Here is a 20,703-nt window from a genome sequence, read left to right on the forward strand (position 1 = left end):
GTTTGCCTAAGGAGAGAACAGAAATTTGCCTCTTCCTTGGATAGCTTGTGCCTATACAGAGACTTTTCATCCATTTATTTCATTACTTGCATCTTCTCTGTTGACTTTAGAGAAGTGCTTTGGGGGGAGGACTTTGGAGAAATCACACTCTGAAAGCAATTGTTCTGAGTTCTTAAGAAAGGAGAAATGGGTTTATATTGTGTCTGTGGGTCTCTTGGCAAAGAGGGGTGTTCAGAGCCTTTATTCAAAATGTAAACATCATGTAAAGATGTCAAAAACCCTTTTTTGTGCGTTGCATAATAAGTTGTGTGTTTGCCCATTTGAACTTGGGGTTTTATTGTCTCTGTTTTCTATTTTATTCCACTGGGACCAATAATGCTCACACATCTTTCTGCTTACTCAGCTTTGCAAATGCAGCCAATTGCTATCATAGATCACCGTTGTTTTTGACATAGTCTGCCTGATATGTTCCTTCCCCTTCTTCTTTCTCCCCTGCCAAGGTGACAAAGAAGGCATCTGCCTCATCTCAGAAATTAAAAACATCAGTTGTATTATGTTTTGCTTATTTAAGAGTACAAATTCCAGTCAGTGAAAAGAGGTAAAGGAAGGGAGGAAACCTTTTTTACTAGCTCTGTAAATGATTTTCAACCCAGAAAAAAATTTGATATTCTAAAAGATAATTTTATTTATTTGAATATGAGTTACATTTAGAACACAGATGCTATTTACAGTGGATTGTGGAATCCATGCTTTTTTCCTAAACCAGTGTTGTCAACTTTGGATCTGCATGGAGTACTTAGCAGAAGAGAACATTATCTTTTAATTGAAATTCGAGATCCCAAAGGTACTATTATTTGGGGTTTTGTTAATACTTCTGTCTTTAATTTACAAAATACAGTAATTTCACGAATACAAGCCGCACCAATTTGACTAAGATTTTGCTCCTAAACCGGAAATGCGGCTAATAATCAGGAGCGGCTAATACAACCTCAGAAGTGCCTGCCAGAGTGCTGAGCCGAGCAGCTGCAAAGTCGGCATTTTGCGATTGTTACAAATCGCTACTTTGTTGCACCGCGGGTGGAGCCTGGCTCCGTGTAGGCAGAACGGGGGGCGGGGAGAGAGGCGGGAGAGCTCTCTTTCCTCCTCTGCCACAGCCCAGGGGAGAGACGGGGGCGGGGCCCGGCGCCGCCATTGCTGCAGCTCGGGGAGGAGAGGGGGGACCCGGGCCGCCCCTACCGCGGCCGGGGGAGGCGGCGGGGGGACCCGGGCCGCTCCTACCGCGGCCCGGGGAGGAGAGGGGGGACCCGGGCCGCCCCTACCGCGGCCCGGGGAGGGGGGGGAAGCCGGCGCCGCCATTGCTGCGGCCCGGGGAGGGGGGGGGAAGCGCGCGCCGCCATTGCCGTGGCCCGGGGAGGGGGGGGGAAGCGCGCGCCGCCATTGCTGCGGCCCGGGGAGCCGACAGGAGCCCCGCGCAGCCATTGCTGTGGCCCGGGGAGCCGACGGGAGCCCCGCGCAGCCATTGCCGCGGCTCGGGGAGCCGACGGGGTGCTTTGTCCCCGCCCGCCGCCGCCGCGGCAGGAGCGGGGAAACTCCGTCCCTGCCCGCCGCCGGCGCCACGGGCGCGGGAAAGCTCCGTCCCCGCCCGCCGCCGCTGCCGTAGGAGCAGGGGAAGCTCCGTCCCTGCCTGCCACCGCAGGGCAGCGCCGACCCGGGGTGACCGAGCCCAGGGGCAGCGGCGGCCGGCCCCGAGCTGCAGCACCGTGCTGGACCACCTGGCCCCGTCAGCGGCCCCTAGCGGGCCGAGCCTGCACAGCCTTAGCTCAGCCAGTAAACCCCGCCCTCCCGCCGTTCTGTTAATAATTGCACGCGGGTCCTCGCTGCGAACGACAGAGCGGCTTATATTCGTGTGCGGCTTATCTATGGACAAAAACCAAAATATTTGCCAACACCCAGAGATGCGGCTTATAGTCAGTGCGGCTTGTATTCGTGAATTTACTGTAATTATATTTAACATAATGTTACTTGTCCTAAACATTTGCCCAGGCCCTCCCATCACACTTAATTGGGAGCAAGGGTGCCTTAATCTTTCAGACAGTCCTGCAAATAGAGATAATATTTCTGCCACCTATTTTTCTTTGTATTTGCTGATGTGTCATAGACAGGGTGTAGTACAGACACACCATTCCTCCTGGGCGAAGAAATCCCCATGGCACTAAGCTGGTGTGTGATTTGTTGGATCCCAGAAACCTGGGATTTTTGAGCTTTCTGTGCTTTCTGGCACTGACCCCCTGGAGAACACTGCTTTTGACTGAGGTCTTGGAGAAGGATCCAAATTTGAGTGCTGGAGTTAAAGTCACGGGTCTGTAGTTAAACAGGAGTGTGTGATTTCACACAGTGAAGGGTTTTAAAATTGGGGGTTTTAGAATATAGTAATAGGTATGGGACAAGATGGATGTTCTTGGGTGTTTTCTTTCTTCTTCTTCATACTTTAAGGCAGTAATTTTTGGTTGGACAGTTAGTGCTGCAGTGTGGGTCACAGCGGTTTGGTTATTGGGCCAAAAGTATGAATAATCTAGATGTTAGCTTTTAATTGGACTGCTTAGCTTTAAAAGACTTTTTAACTAGATAGATCTGCCTCCATTTTGCTCACTTTTAGCTGGTAGCTGGAAGTGTTGCAGAACTCTCTGTACTCTAGATAAGATTTAATAAACAACCAAGGCCGAACGAGAAATTTGTCTCCTTCATGTTTTAATCCTGGCTTTGAGTGAAGACAGAAGAAAATGAAGACAAACCACTAATTAGTGGTGCACCTAACCCATTACAGGTGTGTGCCAGGTTGGCTGTAGGGACAAGAGTTCCTGAAGTCAGGTGTGTGTTCATGTGTAGTTCCCATGTTCAGGCTTCGGTGTGCCTGTTGTGCTCCCAGAGCTGCTGGGGCTGCAGTGGTACCTTGGGGTGTTGTACAGCCACCTCCTTGTGTCACAGCAGAGCTGTCACTGCCTTAATGCCTGCTGCAGTCCCTGTATGAGCAGCCTTGTTGGCACATGGGGGATGAAGGGGCCTTTATGAGCACTGAGGTTCTTGTCAGCAGCCTCAAGTAGCACCGTGAGGCTCCGAGGTTGCTGTCAGCCCTGGCCATTGTGCTGCTTTTCCAGCTGGAGTACGAGGAGTGCAGAGAAGGTGTTTGCTGTTTTTAAAGTCTCCTTACCCATGTAGTTGTTGGGCTTCTCTAGAAATTTGCCTGGCGTAGATTAGGTGAAAACTGGTTTTGGTCACTACCCAGGAAGTGCTCTTGAGCACACACTTTGTGGTTGAAGAGCAACAGGAGAATTGCAGTGTGGCTTAACCACTTGGACTGGCCAGTGATGGAAGGCAGAACCTTGCACTGCCAGGCTCCAAAGTACAGTTTACTCAAATTTTATTTGAGTCATTTGGCTAGGATTTCTTCCCTCTGCCTTTGGAGTAGTGCCCAAGCTTTGGGTATGGCTTACTCAGGAACTCTTCCCCTATTGCTTTCCAGAATAAACTGCAGATTGCAGCCTCCTGTGTATGACCAAGCAGGGTGTGTTTTATTGTGCTTTTCATTCATGGAGCTTTACAAGTAGATGATGAGACTCCACATGGGACTGCAGGCATGTACGCAGACAGGCAAATGTGTGGAGTAGCGGTCAAGACACATGCACGCTGCTTCCTTGGCAATTCCCAGGAGATTAGAGATGAGACCTTAGGCTGCAGTTCTTGGAAGAAAGCATTCATTTGACCTCTGGCTCATCTTATGCTGCAAGATCTGATGACTAATTTCTGCTAACTTAGGAAACATGAAGAGGCTTTTCTTCCCCTCTTAATTTTCCATGCAGATTACTGTTATTTCTAAGATAAGTGCCAAGTCTTTGGGCTGCCCTCTTTCTCATAATGTGCACTCTTACACAGACAGCTAGGTACATGCTTTTCTAGGTGGGGGTGAAGGAGTGCTAATTAGATTTCATCTGCTGCTACTGAAGGAGAACAATATTGGCACAGAACCAGGATATTAAGCATGGTGATCCAGGTTTTTCTAGTTGATAGGATATGGGGCCTTTTTGTTGTTGTTGTTTTACTTTGCTACATATGCAGGTCTCTAATATTATGGCACATACAGAAACATGCCTTTGATCTTTTTTTGACTGTGTTGCAAAAGGAAACATTCAGCACCTGTTATGTGATGGGCTGTGTGTTGCCTTCTCTATTCTGTTCCAGATTTCTTGTGGTGTAACAGAAGAGGGGGTGCCTCTGCCTTGTGTGTTCATCCAAACTAAGGATCTCAGGGGTTTTTAAAATGCTTTGAAAGGACTTTCATAAGAACATATCTCCTTGTTCTCTGTTCAGCATCCTAATTTCTAACCCTTTTGAACTCTATCACTGTTCTCCAGCTTCATCTCTGGGCTTCAGTTGTTCTCTTCCACAAACTCTACCAATGGCATTTCTGCTGTTGTCCCCTGCTACCTGCTCCTTTCTCCTTCTCCTTTAGCAGAAATACTTGGTAAAAACATTTGCTGTTGCTCTCAAGTGGAAAACCAGTAAAGGATGTCCAGGAACAAAATTTTCTGTCCTTGCTGGGGACAAGACCCTGCCCTTTCTGCTGCTGCCTGACCTGTGGCTCAGGGGGTAGTGGAAGTTAAGGTATTTGAAGCCCAGATAGTGTGGAGAGTTATATCAGCTGAAGCTGAACGGCTCTGAATGTGTCAGGGCATTTAATCTTAAGCACATATACCAGAGACCAAATGTAAGATTTCCTTTCTGGTGTCTAGGACCCAGTGCTCCAATGTGAAGATCCACAATGTAAAGAATATTTAAATAAGGAGGGATTTTTGCCCGGGGCCTCCTCATATGGCCTAGAAAGCAGCAATATGTGCCAGGAAAGTATTACTAGCTGTTTGTGCTTCTGCTTTTAGGAGAAAATATAATTGCCTACTATATTCCTAAAAATGTGAAAAGCTGATCTATGCTGGGCTCCTAAATACTGCAACCATATGAAAAAGGAGATATCAATGTCTCATAGACAGAGAATGAGGAAAAAATGGATTTGAAGTCTGGAATCTGGTGTGTGATGAGTCTTTTCACAAGAGAGAGGAGAATGACTGACTCTGTACAGCTTCATTTGTGATTGTACCCTGAGTCCCTAAATGTGCAACTCTTGTATTGTCACTTGCTTAGTGGGTGGAAGTGCGAGGGGGGTTTGGTGTGGAGTATCAAATAATTCTGTGCTCAGCTAGACCACTAGAAGCATCTCAGCCTTCACTGCTCCTGCTGTTTCTTTATATAGCTTTGTACTGTGATCTGCTTTATACAGAACTGATTTAAAGTTGTCATACCGGGTTTCTCATCTTGTGGGCTGTGTTTACTCATTGTGAAAACTGCTGCTTGAAGGCAAAACACTGCAAAATGTAATCTTGACAAGTATCTTGTTGCTCTTGTGGGGAGGACATAAATATTACTGCATTTAAGTTCAGTTTTGGGAAATGTGTTTCAATCTCACCACTGCTTATTTCCCTTTTCCTGAGAAGTTTCATTTTGCATAAAGAAGTTCTGTGGAACTTTTTAACTGGTCTACACACTTTTTTTTTTAAATAAAGGAGAGAAGGGACAATATGGGGCAGCAAAGTAAGTCCAGAGAGTTGAATTGGCTGTATCCCCAGCCTTCCCTTCCCTAAGAAGAACCTTCATATACAGGATATCTTTTCATCACAATGCCAGGAAAACTAGCAACTCCCTTTCCTTTTATCTGATTCTGATTTCAGTCACTCCTCATTTTCTCAGTTTCTCGCTGTGAGCTTGTGTTTTGTATGTCTTGGAGCTGTGCTCCGTGATGTATAATTTTCCCAAACCCTGTAATTAAGGGATTCTTGGGATTGAGGAGCCAGTAGAGAATGGAAGGAAACTAAGCAGTAAGTCTTGCTGGAATTCCTGATGTCAAATGGGAAATGTCAAGACTTCTGGTAGGATTGTATGCAAGTAAATGTATGAGAAGCAAGGGGAGGAGAGACTGACACGGAGGCAGAGGTGTGTGTAAATCTGTATGGGGATGCTTGGGGTGGAGACTTGTTACCACCAGTTTTGTCACATGTTTTCAGCTGAAAGTGTCTGGATTGCTGTTAGGATGTATTTTCAAGGGAAATAAAAGATGCTACACTAAATGCTGCCAATTCAGTGAGTGGCAGCTTTTGTCATTAGCTGTATTTCAGCAGTGCCCTTATACCCTGTCACTGAGGGTGCTCTTCCAGGTCCAGTCCCAGAACTGGGACTCTGAATCTTGTCTAATATCTTTATCCCTGAATAAAGCAACCCTGTCTTGTTACAACCCATGTATTCTATTATCTGTCCAGTATTTGGTGTTTGTTTGAATTTGTGCATCTTGACCCAAGCTGTTGTGTACTTGTGTGTGTGTGCACTGTTGAGTAGCATTCTGGGCTGTCCACATGTTTAGATAAATGTGCTGGGATTTGTTCCTCCAAAAAAGGAGCTTTGCCTGTCTGTGATCTCCTGCATGGGAGATTCAACTAGCGATGGTGCTGCAGAAATACCCACGCCTATTTGTTAACCCTCTCTTGCTGCTTATTTCCTTCCCTCTTCAGATTACGCGCTTACAGTGGAGGCGGTGAAACTGAAGCCATTCTTTGTAGCAGGCCACACCTTTGAGATGACGTGCAAAGTGTCCTCCAAGAACATCAAGACTCCGCGCTACTCCGTCCTCATCACGGCCGAGAAGCCCCTGGCGGACCAGTCGAGCCCCAACGGGACCACGCGCATCATCTCCTTGAGCCAGGACTCGGTGGTGCGGCTGGAGGACTGGACGGACCAGACGCGCGTGGACGGGGTGGTGCTGGAGAAGGTGCAGGAGAACGAGTTCCGCTACAGGATGTACCAGACCCAGATCTCGGATGCCGGGCTCTACCGCTGCGTGGTGACCGCCTGGTCCCCGGGCGGTGGGGGGATGTGGCGTGAAGCTGTCAATGGTTTATCCAACCCCATCCAGATAGACTTCCAGACATCAGGTTGGTACAGAGCCTGTGTCTAGGCCAGAAAGGGAGAGAATTCTGTGATGCTTTCCCCTTGATTTCTGTCTCAGAAATATCTACTCTTTGGAACAAATGGTGTGATGGCTGAGAGCTGTGCTTGTCTTCTTTGGTGGTACTTGTGTCCTTTGTGCTATTGATTGTTTACAGAAAGATGTTTAATGAATTGGCTGTAATCATAACCCCTGGGTTTTTCTCTACTAATGCAGCTTTTATGGTCCTGCAGGCTCAGAGCTGATTCTCAGTATGGAGCAACTGCTGCCACATTTGCCAGCTGTATCACTAAATTGTTAGTAGTGGCTGCTCTGGAAGAACATTAATATAAACTGGATTTCTGTTCCAAAACAGACTCTATTAGCATAACATTAAATTCCCTGAGCACACCTCACTGTTGATGTAATTGCAGAAAATGGTCAGGTCAGGGTAACATTTCAGCCATCTCAGTAAGTGTATCCTGCCACTGCAAGACCTTAGAGGTCCCTCGTGGCTGAACTACAAAGCTCCACAAATTGGGATGAATTTCAGTACCCAGAAGGACATCCTGTTCCTCAACTGCTTGCTGAACCCCTTACCTTCAGCTGTAACAAAGCCTGCCTGTTGAGATTTTTCTATGGAAACATGCTTGTCCTGATATAATGTTGGGGGGAGGGAGAGATGGATGGCATTGATTTGGATCATCACAGATGCACGTTAACTCTGATTTCTGTCATGTTATATTGTTGGGAAGTGCAGTGGAAGCTGTTTGTATAACACTGGTGCACTTATGAGGGAAGGGCTCCTCTCCTGATTTGATAAACCTAGCTGGTGGGGTTTTGGGCTGGTGGGGCTTTCCTGCTCATGTTCTGCTGGTAATAATGGGCTGCTGCATATTTAGGAGCTGTGTTTGTTTATAGGCAAGACCAGCCTGACTTCTGGTTGCATTCACAACTAGATGATGTGGTTCCTAAGATCTGAACTTGCTTATACAGCTCACTGGGAAAAGGACAAGGGCTGATCATGGGAGGACAGCCTGGCAATGAGGGCATCACTTTGTAGGAAGCTTTGAGATGTAGCTTTGATGTAAGCTGGCCAGACAGAGGACATTGAATCAGCTTCTTTCAGTTTTAGGTAGTTTCTCCAGATGGTTTAATGGACCGCAGTTTTAGCCTTACTGCTCTTCATAGCTGGGTCAGACACAGCAGGAGAGCAGTTTTGCAAAAGGGGTGATTAAAGAAACCAGCAAGAATGAAATCTGCCCCAAACCCCACCCTTCTCCTCCAAGCTCTGATGTGGAGGCTTTCCTGCACAAAAGTGGTGGTTGGTGCCTCTCCCAGCATTGCTTGTCTTGTGTCACTTTGAACTCCCATCCAAAAAGTTTGTTGGGATGCTTTGACACCCAGGGTTCAGAGGAAAATCTGTGAGCAATGCAAGGGAGGGAAGTGTGCGTGTTGTAGTCTTGACTTTTCTGCTGTCAGCCTCTCCTCCCAGCCCCTACACCCAGATAGGATTTCTGGAGCGTGGAGTGAAGAAAGGGAGGAAGCGTGTAGAAGTGCCCTGGGAATGTGTGAATTCCAGTGGCAGGGCTGGAGCAGGGGGAGGAATGGTCCTGAAGCCTTGTCAGCCTTTCATTCTTTACAAAAGAATGAAGAAATGAGATCCCAGGCACAATTTGCTGGAGTGCTCTTTCCCAAAATAATCTTGGCATGTAGCAAAATCTGTCTTGAAATACCTGCAGTTTTCTTTAATTGATGGATGAACTTTGTGTCCTTCAGTTGTTACTCAGATATCCCTGCTGGATATTCACCTCTGGGCACGATGAGAACATGTGATGAGCACAGTTAGAATGGACTAACTGTGGAATTACTATTTGGGAAATCATCTGGAATTAAGTATACAAGACAAAAGATGTTTTGTGGGTGTGTTACTTTGGTTTTGTTTGCTGAAACCTCCTGTCTTTGATGCAGACTGAGTCAGGGAGCCAGAGGTAAATGGCAAAGTTGTGGAGCAGCTATGAAAGCACAGCTCAGATATCACACCCTTCTCTTGCATCCTGTGGCACAAGCAGCTGTCAAACTTGTTCTTCAGAAAAAAAAATAAGTTGGTGCCAGAATTTCCCTAATGGGCATGGTGAAAGGCAGAACTGCTGAGGGAGCTAGTTGTTTGGAGGGAGAATTTCCCCCAAAATGGGAAGGAAGATACTAACAGGAAAGTGCAGGAAAAAAAAGAGGGGTATGCAGCTTTCCAGGCAACTGGGGGAAAAAAAAAAAAAAAAGCTGGGGTTGTAGGGAGGGTGGGATGTGGTATCTTAGGAGTGTTTGCTCCAATAGGAAAACTGTTAAGGAGTCAGTCGTACCAATTTCTCAAAGTATAACAGAAAGACAACTTATCTATAACTGCTGGAGGGAATGTAATACAGCAGTGTAATTTTGAAAAATAGGATGTATTCCAGTCTCCTCTGTACTTTGAAGTCTCAGGCTTGGGCAGCATTTTCAGTTTCCATCATGGCTGTTGGAGTGGGGAAGGGATCAATAAGGAAGTAGCATTTTCAGCAAAAGGAAGCCCTTAAAGGGTTTTACGTGAAGCTTTTAGTCCTAGGAGGAATTTCTTTCTCAGTTGTTTTTATTGATTCCCCTTTGATGGGGGATGGTGAGGCTTGCTGGGACTGGAAATCCTTCTGTCTGATTTGACTCTCCCCCAGATCTCTCGGAGCGGAGTGATGTTTCAAAGAGGGGTTTTTAAGCATGCATACACATTGTGCAGTGTGATCTCTCTGAATGGCAGGGGCCTGTGAGCTTCACATATATGAGCTGAGAACTGCACACATGAAACTTCAGTGTTTCCTGCCACAATAGGCTTGAAATGTGGCAGTGCTCTGAAATGTTTTTCCATGAACATCTGTGGAAAATGTCTTGCTCAGATTCTTTCCATTCAAGGCAGAACATGCTGGCTGCTAGCAGAGATCTCCTTTCTTCTTTCTCCACTTGCTGTTGCAGAGGGACATATTTATTCTATTTGGTTAATGATCTGAAATGTTAATGTAAAGGTATTTGTTTGAAACCCCCTGAACTAAATAAAAGGAAATGTGGATTTTGTCCACTGGACCATATGAACTGGCAGTGAGGGTGGGGGAGTGTGGTGAGGAGGAGCCTACTAGGCCATTAGTTTTCAAATATTCAATCAATGGCAGATTGTTCTCTGCTGGATATATTTTAGGACCAGAGAGGATCTTGTGAATCCTGTGGTATGACCTCATGAATAACATGGATCGCTGGGCCAGTTTCATAAAACGAATGCCTTTTGTATGTCCAGCTGCTGTAAGCAAAATAAGCTTATCTGGGGGGCAGGGGAAGCTGTCTTATATGAAGGATTTAATATTCCTCAGTACTTTTTTTGTTTTTCTTCCCAGTGTAGGACAGTATACATCTGCCATGTATTTTTTTAAAGGTTGTGCAGTGATGTGAGCAGCTGTTGGTGCCTGTCTTGAAATGTTCTCTTAATTTCATTGCACTGTTTCCACTCCAGCATCCTCTCTCCTCCCGAGCTCTTGGTTGATGTGCATGTGTACAGAGCCTTCCTTTCAGCCTGGAACACACCTGTCTTCTGTCCCTTGCTGTTCTTCTCAACCCTGCATGGCATTTGTCCTTTAATTTTCAAACCCTTTCACCATGAACTGGGCAACCCAGGTTGGTGTTTAGAATGTCTTTGCCCAATACACACTCTCAGGGATTTCCACAGAAGTGACTTATTTTCCTTTCCCTTTGAAGGAAGCCTTTAATCTCATGTTGAGAAGTGTGTTATGAGAGAGAACCATTTGGAGTTTGGCTGTGCTCTGGGCTGTCTCTTCTCTGTGCCATTCAGCAGGGTAGAAAGTTCTGGAGAGGCAAAAAATAAAAGAGAACTTGTAAGGGAAATATCTCAATGAAATCTTCAACTCTGGATTACATCTGCACGTGAGCTCATTGCACAGCAATGTATTATCATTCACTTTGGAAGAAGCGGAGATAAACCAAGAGCTGCCGAAATATGAGCTGAGTATTGATGTTGAACTTGCAATTAAAATGAAATGATGCCCTGCAATGACCCTGAGAGATACTCAATTTCAAGAAGGGCGAATAGAAAGATTCTTGAAGGAAAGAAAGCTTAATCACGGAAATGAATGAAAAGCAATGCAGCAGAAACTCTTTGGCAAGAAAGGCTGGTATTTTCCAGCCACTCTTAATGGGCAGGAACGTGCTTTGTCATTGTGTGCCTTTGTGCCTGTGTGCAGTACTTTGTAGCTGGAAGAAGAAACCACAGACTTAACTACTGAGGGCTTCTTCCAGTAACACCCATTATGAGGTTTGGGGTAAAGCTTGTTAGGGAACAGCTTCACGAAGAAGCTGGGAAAGGGCAGAGGTCTGGAAAAGTGAAGGTGAAGAAATTTCCTATCTGGAGAAAAACAGGTCATGGAATTCTCAGCTGAAGAGTGAATGATTTGGTGCCAGGGCAGGGATGAGTAATATTTTGGACGATGCAGAACTCGTGGGTTGCATCGGTTGTTCTCCCCGTTGTGGTTTGTGGTGCTGCCTGGTTGGAAGCAGGGAAGCTGCATGCAGGAATTCCAGCCCCCTGGTCAGTAATGAACTGGGCACAGACGTCTGAGAGGAGCAGTCTGCCCTAGGTCTCTGTTGTCATCAGCTTACTTGACCTTTCTCTTCTCTGCTTGGCTGGGAAATAAAGGCAGCTTGTGTCTTTGGAAGACTGTACCTTTTTTTTTTTTTTTTTTTTTTTTGCAGAGAAGTATAGCATAAAATGGTAATCAAAGAATACGAAACATCACCTAGGACTCTAGATAGTTAGGACCTCTTCTGTTACAGAATTGGACTGTAATTGGTTCTTGGTTATTCTCTTTACCCATTTTTCTTGCAAATTGAAAATGCTTGGATTACTGAGCAGGGAGGAAAGCAGGGAGAAAATGGAGTGACATCATGTAAAGAGGGCTTAGAATTTGTCTCCAATTTATAAATCCTTATGTTGAGTAAATAAACTCAACCAACTTGAACTCTTCTTTTCTATCCGGCAGCCCCTTCGGTGTCAATCTGAATGAGCACAAAGTAATAAACAAATCTTGGTTCAGCTTACAACACTTTTTCCTTTTATTTTTATATGTAGAAGATTTAGCATAGCACTTTTTAGCTGAAAACTGTATCACTGTAAAGTCTGGCTCCTGTAGTTACCTTCCTGGTGACATGAAACCAACAGTTTGAGCATTGAGATCTAACATAAAAGGGAACATTCAGAGAAAAGCACACTGAACAAATCCTGATTCTGGAACCCGGTTTCTCTGTAAGCGCTTCTGCATTTGTACTAGTAAACTTCTAACCTCAATTTCTTCCCTTTCTGTTTAAAGTTGTGGGGTGATTCTCAAGTGTTCAGGAGTCAAGAAATGCTCTGAAAACTCTTGCTATCCTGACTGCAGGTGCTTTTTAATATAAAATTGTTATTACTTTATAAAGAAGAAAAATTTTAGGGGTTTTATCTAAGATTACATAAGGCATTGCTTATAGTGAGGAACAGATATTTTGGCTTATTTTAAATTGAAGGTCTCAGCAGAATATGGTAATTTATGATACTTACCTCTTAGAATTGTGAATGCTGGTTTGTTTTGTAAATCTGTGCTCTTTAGCTTCTGAATTATCTGAGGGAATGACATATCTTCAAATCTGAAGTCATTAAAATCCAGTTATTTCTCAGCTTTCAAGCTCACAAACAGCTTTTCAGCATTTAACTTTGCTTTGTTCTTGATGAGTTTTACAGGTCATGCTTGATCTGTCAGCCCTGCAATTGAAATCATGCTCTGGTTTGTTTATTCTCCTGAGTGACCAGCAGGTGCCAATAACAGTATTTCAAACTATTAAATGCAGGTGGCAAGATGGCCAAAGCCACATCATTTGCTGTCTGCAGAGTTCTGTTTTTCTCAGTGTCAATGCAGCATGAACTCATGTCTGACTGAAGGAGAGTGTTCCTGTCACCTCCCCAAGCCTTCCAGTGACACTGCAGGTGCTTGACAGAGCTGAGACCCTGAGCCAGTGCCATCAGTGTCTGCTGGGAGCTGCCTCTTTCACCACATGCCTGTATCTGTAATCTTGGCATTCAGATGTTTGGTCTTTTCTTTTGTGTGGTTTTTGTTTCTTTGTTTGTTTGTCTTGGAGGGCAAAAACTTGAGAAAAGTATTTGGGTTTTGTGTTCTGAGCCTTGCTTGGTGTGGTCCAAATCCAGGACCCCTTGAACATTGGGTGGGGGAATGGGGCACTCAGCTTTTTGCCTTTTCAGGTTTTTAAAGGGGGAGGAATAAAGGGTGTAAATCTTTGAAGGTGCTTTATTCTGTCCTTTCATGCCTGAGGCCCAGGGCATGGGCCAGTTGGGCAGAAGACCTGAGATACACCCAAAGAAGCCCTAGGAAGTTGCAGCCACACAGTTTTTGAGACTGAACTGAGGAACTTCCACTATAATTAATCTTGCTTAGTTTAAAAAAAATAATTCAATGTTGTTTTCCCTCTTCAGCTGAAGAGGGAAGAGCACAACCCCCAACACATCTCTTGACTCTTCATTGATATCCATTTCTAGCACAGGGCAGTGATTTCTCCCTGGAGGTAGAGATGGTAATTTGCAAGAGATATTACCTGCTAGGGAAATAACTAAAGGGAAAGAACTGTTTGTGCCTTACCAAGGAGAAGCAGGATCCCAAAATGCTGATGCCTTGGAGCCTTCCTGCCTAGGAAGTTCTGGCTCTTCATGGGGGAGAAGTGCTTGGTGGCCCAAACTGAGGAGTGTTTTGGGAATTCTGCATCTCCATGATCCACAGCCTTTCCTGGCTGAGTGACCAATCAAGCTCAGCCTTGTGACACCCAGCAGCCAGGAATGCTCTGACTCTGCTCCACATTAGTGGTTTATTGGCTTGCCAAGGTTTGAAGGCAGTGTCTGTTCAGGACTTTCAGCCTAGAAATAAGGTCTGAAAAGTCCTGTGTGCCCTCTGTCTTTCCTTGTTTAACCTGCCAGGACCGGGGTAAGGCAGCCCATCCTTAGCCTGGCAGAGTTGGAATCATGCAGTTCATCTCTCTTGCTCCAGAGAGCATGTCCCATATTCCTGATGTGATGTCACCTCACTCACTGCTGGATAGATTTAGGATAGACTCTGAGCTGTGGACAGTATCAGGATTATTGTGGTACTGTTCTGCCTTCAATCAGTGCAGCAGAGGGACTGTGCTGGGAATGCAGGGATGTTCCTAGCAGATTTTGACAGTCTCTTTGTTTCTTTTCTTTGACAGTTCACACACAGCTTGAGCTTTTTCTGCTTATAGTTGGCTGGAGTGCCCTGGTCCATGCTGCCTTTAATCCCCTAGGACCTTGAACTTCTGTCTGCCCAACTTCAAACAAAAGGATGGAAAACACCTTGATTTTTCTGAGGAGAAATAAATATGCTGCAAGGGGAATATAGTTTGATGTATGTGTGTGAATGTCAGAAAACAAACTGACTTCACACAAAACTAGTTTAGGTGGTGAGGAAGCATTCAGATTAATCTCTGCTCATCTCCTAGGAAAAGGATCCCATCATGCTGAGTTTAAGTTAAGGCTGCAGCCTGCTTGTGAAGTCACTACCTGAGCAGCTGATCTTAGTATTGTGGGTCTGTTGTTTCTTTAAATGTGTTCTAGCATAAACATGTAGGAGTCTTGGTTGGTAATCCATGTAAAACCTCTGTTGCATCTCTACCACTCTTTTATCCTTGTTTGGGGGGTAATTTGCAGTGTTAATTTTAAGAAAGATCTTCTAGTGTCTAAAGGGGTGTCAGACTCTCAGATTATATGTCTGCATACTACCCTTGTGTACAGAAGTACAACTGCTGCTGGGGTGGAGGAGAGGGCTGGTGGAAATTGGGAGAGGGGGGATTTTGAAAGCTGGAGAAGTAATTACTGCACTGTAGTTGGAATTAATTTCTTAGCATGCTGTGTACTTACTTGCTGAGCAAAACAAGACAGGCCCTTGTCTAAAAAAGTTGCATCAAAAATTACAGCTCTAGCTTCATGATACATCCCAATTTTCTTTCCAGAACCTCAGTTTGGGAATGATGTGGTGTGTGCCATGTGGTCAGCTGTCAGTGTAGCTTTCCACAGAAACCTGTTGAGAGGGCAAGGCACAAGTGGGTTGTTTTGGATGATTTCCTGAACTGTTCTTCATTAAAAGCATTGTTTGTCACTGATCTTCAGTGGATTGTACCCAAAGAGTAGCAGGTAAGAGTGGAGGAGAGCAAATAAACAGCTTTTCTTTCCTCCCAAGCCACCCTTCTCTGCATGTTGTTGCTACTGCTGTGCCAGAAGTATGTGACCCAGGTAATAATGGGAGTCTAGGGAGTGTAAAAAGGGTTATACTTAATCTGAGTCCCAAGTTTCTTCTTGGGTTCCCTGGCTCTTTCCCCCAAAATCATCCTGAGGTCACTGTTTTCTTCTACTCATCTCCATCTTGATTAGTAGAGAAATCAGAGATATTTTGGTACATTCTTCAGTTTCTGCCCTGTGCAATAGAGTATTGACAATGCTGGCATATCTGAGGAGTTATGATTTTGTTACTTTTACACTGGAGATGCAGCTGTTGTCAAACTTCAGGGACGTTTTGGTTTTTTAACCTAGGTATGTCAGAAGTCTTTTAAAACATCACAGTGTTGTCATGGTATCTGAGTATTTCCAAACAGCCTAATGGTTTTCATTGATATCATCACCACTTTGCAGCTGAAGGAGTTACTGCACCCTAGGGCTTTGAGACATCCACAGAAGAAGCTATCTGTGGTAGAGCCTGAAGGAAAACCCACAGAAAAGTATTATCAGATGGACTGCTTGTATTGTCTGCTCCAGTTCCACTGTACAACCATGGGTATTGTTAAGATACTGTTTTGCTTTAGCTTGAATTCCTATTGACAGCCTCAACCAAAAGATCTGTTCTAGATTAGCCTGAGGATCTGAATGCTCTTAAAGGAGTCACCAGTGGAAGAACAGCTCCTTTTGTGCTGGAGACTAGGAGGCAGATTTGGGCACCAGTCTCTGTGCTGGGAAGAAGGTTTGATGCTTTGGGTACTTTGTCTTAGTATAGGATTAAATGACTAAAAATGAAAAACTGTTTTACAGAAAACTGAAATGGCTGCTTATTCCTACTTTAGAGCTCAGTCTCCACAAACTAGGAGAAAATACTTCAAAACTCCAAAATTATTTCAAGAAAGGAGTTGGACAGTGAAGTAAAGCCCCTCATGAATAATTGTGGTTTCTCTTTTCTAGGTCCTGTGTTCAATGTCTCAGTGCATTCTGACAGCCCAACAATTTACCAGGGGGAGGTGGCAGATATGCTGTGCATCATCACAATGGAGGGAATGCCGCTTGAGCCAGGTATTTCTGCAAAATTATTTCACTTGTGACTCATTTGCCTTCAGAAGTTACAACCCTATGTCCTTTGAGTGAAGCTGGAAAGGTGAGAACCAACAATTCTGTAGAACTAGATAAAAACAGGAGAGTGTGCTTACTTTACCCAGCTCAATTTAAAGCAAGTTTTTTTTTCCTGAGGGGAAGGAGAAAACATTCTTACCATCAAATTCCCCTCTGCTGTCCCTACCAACTGACCCCACTGCAGGTAATCTCAACCTACAGCCATGAAAACTATTCCTATTCCCTTTAAATGGAAAGGAGGTTCATTGCCAAAACCATTTAGAAGAAAATGGTCATCTGTAAAGAAATCTTAGATACCTGGCCAGTCAGCTTCTCACTTCAGAGTGAATTTAAGGCTTAAGGAAAATCTAAAAATCATAATAATTGACTGCTGCAACCTAAATGCCAAAATGAATGTTCATTGCCTTCAGAGTTGAGCATCCTTTTTTATGTGGAAGAAAGAATTACAGTACCTAGTTCCTGTGAGAAGGGCAGTAGACACAAAAGCAAATTTTTATGGACAGCTAAAAAGTTCAGAGAATTGCTCAAAACCTGGCTGCTTGCCAAGCATTGTCTGAGCTGCTTTTCATCAAAATGCTGTGAGAGTAACTCTCTTTCTTACACCCAAAATTTGGGTTTGGAGTGAGTCGAGTCATTATGTATATGAATATAAGCTTCTCTTTAAAATAAATCTACAAATATATATGTAAATATAAATATATGCGAATATATTTAAATATGAAGTTCACCTGATTCATGCCAAACTTAAAAGCCTACACATAAACCACTACAAAAGAGGTGCTGTGCAGAAAATATTACTTATGATGTAGTAGCTGATGAGATGAAGTACCAGGCTTAGTAAAGGTCCATCACTTTGAAATTACAAGATGTCTGTTCTACATTAAATCTGAGCGTGGCAGGGAAGCAATTTGCTAGATTACAGTCGTGTGCTGCCTGTGAAAAAAAATGATAGAAGTCTGTAGATTGTATTATTGAAATGCCTGGCAGGGAGGAAAAGCTGAGTAAACTTTATTGCTGTCAAAAGAGTCGTAGCCTGGGATATTGGGCACAGCAAGCAGCAGTGTGTGTCTGTGCATCTACCTCAGCCTGTCCTGTGGCTTCTGCTCAGCAGGAACCCTCTTCCACAGTGAGGTGTGCTCAAGCTCTTGCAGGTATTGTTGTGAGGCAGTACCCAGAGCAGCTGCCTTCCTTTCCAAAGCAATCACTGCTGACAGGGAGCAGCTGCTGCTTCTGCTGCTGTTCAACAGCTTGGTGTTGCCTTGTGGAAGAGGGCTCAGCATCCCTGGCTCACTTAAAACTTGAAAACTGGAACACAGCAAGTTCCACCTGAATGTGAGGAGAAACTTTACTGTGAGAGCAACCACACACTGGGACAGGGTGCCCAGAGATGATGTGGGGGCTCCTTCTCTGGAGAGATTCAAAAACCCTCTGCACAAAATCCTATGTCACATACTCTAGGATAACTCTTGGAGTTATCCTCAGGGAGGTTGGACCAGATGACCTCCAGTGGTCCCTTCCAGCCTTTCCCATGCTGTGAAAAGGAGCAGTGGGGCTCTCCTGTCAGTGCTTTGCTGCAGTTGAGTTTGGGATGGGTTTGTGTGTATTTGGTACCCTGAGACTGGGAGGAACACACAGTGTAAGGATAATCAAAAAGGTTGAAGTGAAAAGGTGTTGTCTTTATCAGCACAGTTAAGTTTTGACTTGGCAACTTCACAAGGGTTTGTGGGTGCCTCTTGAATTGATAGATTGTCCCTGGAGCTGGAGATGATGCTGTTTCCAGCAGTCATGGGCAACCAGAGCAGAGTCTGAAATGTCAGCACTGTAATCTGTTCCATAGCTGGGTAATGTCATCTCGGACATGGCAGACCTCTGTGGTGGTTTTTTATCTTGTTTCTTTAATGTTGGTGGTTTGTTTGGTTTCTTTCTTGTTCAGTCTGTAATGGGGCAGATGAGGTACAGACAAGTAAACCTAGAGTGGGGTAAAATGTGGCATTGTGGCAGGCTTTGAGGGGGCTTTTCAGTCCACACTCTGAGCCTCCAGCTGCAGGATGAGCAGAATCCTGTGTGATAAAACACAGTCCTTGCTGGTCCTCTGGATGAGACTGGCAGGGAACAGCTGGAATTTATGCAGAGTGTGCAGACTTCACTCATTCTTCTTGGCCTTGGGAGCTGGAGGGGGCTAATGGAGGAGGTTGGAGGAAGGGCTTAAGGACTTATATGGTAGCAAACAGATGTGGTTCCTCACTGGTAACCTTATTCCTCTGTATCCCATCTCTGATCTGTCTTTATGCTCTGTCAGTATCACAGTTTAGTTCACAACTGGAATGGAGGACTTGCTTTTTAAATTAGTGCCAAGTTAGACTGTGAAAGTAACAGGCCTGTCTCATCCCATGGGGACATGAGGCATGCTGCTAGGGAAAGCCTACAACCTAGCATTGAGAGAAACAGAGGAGTTACCAGCATCTTCTGGAAGAAACCAGATGACTGCAGTGCAGACATGGTCATTCCATTTGGGAATGTGATGAGAAAGGAGAACAGAGCAAATGCATTTGACTCCCTTCTGAGGGGTGTGGTGGCTTTCAAGGCCATCTGTATTTCTGGCTTGTTGAAGAGCTGTGGTGTGGGATCCCCTGTGAGCAAAGGAGGAGCAGGATGTTTCAGAAGATGTCCTGTTAAATGCACATCCTCTGAACATATTTGGTATGCCAGCCAGCTCTGCTCTTGTGCACACAGACACAACTTTGCAGGTGTGCCTGTGGGTTGGTATGTATGCCTGCTGTAGTATGTTGGTGTCAGGTGCCACCTCTTCTCCCTCTTTGTATGCACAATTAGGAAAATAAAGTACTTCCAAGGAGCTGAAGAAAAGCTGAATGACCAGTTATCTTTGATCCATTTTATTTTTTTTTCTAGAGGCATCACTTACAGTTTGAACCCTTTTCTGGTAGAGGCAACTCACAATGCGTTCAGTGTGTGTTTGTGTGTATCCACCCTGTGGGAAATTTTCAAAAGGGTAGAAGAGGTTTTGGCGTGACTGCTACATGCTTTAATTTCCTCTGCTTCTTTGAGACCCTGCTAAAATCGAGTGTGTGTTACTAAGCCCAGCACATGGCAGCAACTGCTCCATCTAAAGAAGTGCTCCTTTGGCTTGGCAGCTGTGGTTGGTGTTTTGAATTGATACGAGGGGAATATGTGTGTGTGTCAGTGGGGAATAGTAGTTCTTCTGTGCCCTGAAGATATAAAAGCTGCTTCTGATACTTCTGTTGAATACACATTTTCACAAATGATCTCTCTAGACTTCCCAGATCACCCATTCTTGGGCTGTGTGCTTAGGGATTTAAAAGTATTACTTACTGTGTCTGAAAGGAGATGTGGGGGTTTTTATCTGCTCCAGACAGACCCAGTGGGCACTCTGGAGAATTTAACAAAACCAGCTTGTTTACCCCTTATATGGCTTCAAGTGGTTTGCTCAGCTCTCTAGGAAGCCCTATTCAACCTCATTTAAATGTAGTAAACAAAAAGGGTCTCAAAATTGTGATTCAACACTGTAACAGGATGCTGAGAGAGCTCCATTCTAAGCAGTGGAAGTGTATGGTTCCTAAGAAGCTGGTCTAGAAATAGGATTCCCTCTTTTGAGGAGTGATTGGTCAGGGAAGTAGCTAAGACCCAGACAGCTTAGCCCTGTGTGTCAAATCGAAATGTGCATAAAGATGTGCTTTACATGTTGATGATGCTCACTGGCTGAGGAGGGGAGGAAGCACAGCACCACTGCTAGCTCTGCTCACAGAGCTCTGAAGTGTCCAGCTCCCAGTGCTCTCTGGTCCTTCAGGGCTGCATGTCCTGGTGGCACTGAGTTCTTTGATGCCCTTGTGGGCACTGGGATGTGACCCTTCACTGTGGGGCACCTTGGCCAGGTGTCCCACACTGACTGTGGCACAGAAAGAACCAGGAAAAAAAACCTCTGAGTGGGGGTGTCATTCTCAAAGTGGAGATTTTGTAGATTTGGGTCAGAAATTGAGTGACTCATCAACATTGATGCAAGGTGTGTGGAATGGGGCAAATGCCTAGTGTGTGACCTGTTTTATGTCAGTGAATCTGCATATTTATTAGCACTTGGGAGCTGCTAGGCATGTTCATCTCTTGATATTTAGAGAGCACCTGATTTATGTCCAGGCTTTGCTAAATTTGCCTGTGTTTTTATTGCATG

At 44.8% G+C, this 20,703-nt stretch overlaps 1 protein-coding gene across 2 annotated transcripts in view; it reads left to right on the top strand.

Annotated features, from left to right (window-relative positions):
- Nucleotides 1–20,703, top strand: part of PTGFRN (prostaglandin F2 receptor inhibitor) — a 66,761-nt gene that overhangs the window by 38,555 nt on the left and 7,503 nt on the right. For both annotated transcript variants that reach the window (XM_033052780.1, XM_033052781.1), the window contains 2 exons: nucleotides 6,612–7,031; nucleotides 16,335–16,442. In XM_033052780.1, coding sequence (XP_032908671.1) covers nucleotides 6,612–7,031; nucleotides 16,335–16,442 — 528 coding nt within the window. The remainder of the gene's footprint in view (nucleotides 1–6,611; nucleotides 7,032–16,334; nucleotides 16,443–20,703) is intronic.

The sequence above is a fragment of the Catharus ustulatus genome, chromosome 2, assembly GCF_009819885.2.
Source record: "Catharus ustulatus isolate bCatUst1 chromosome 2, bCatUst1.pri.v2, whole genome shotgun sequence".
NCBI classification, from domain to species: domain Eukaryota; kingdom Metazoa; phylum Chordata; class Aves; order Passeriformes; family Turdidae; genus Catharus; species Catharus ustulatus.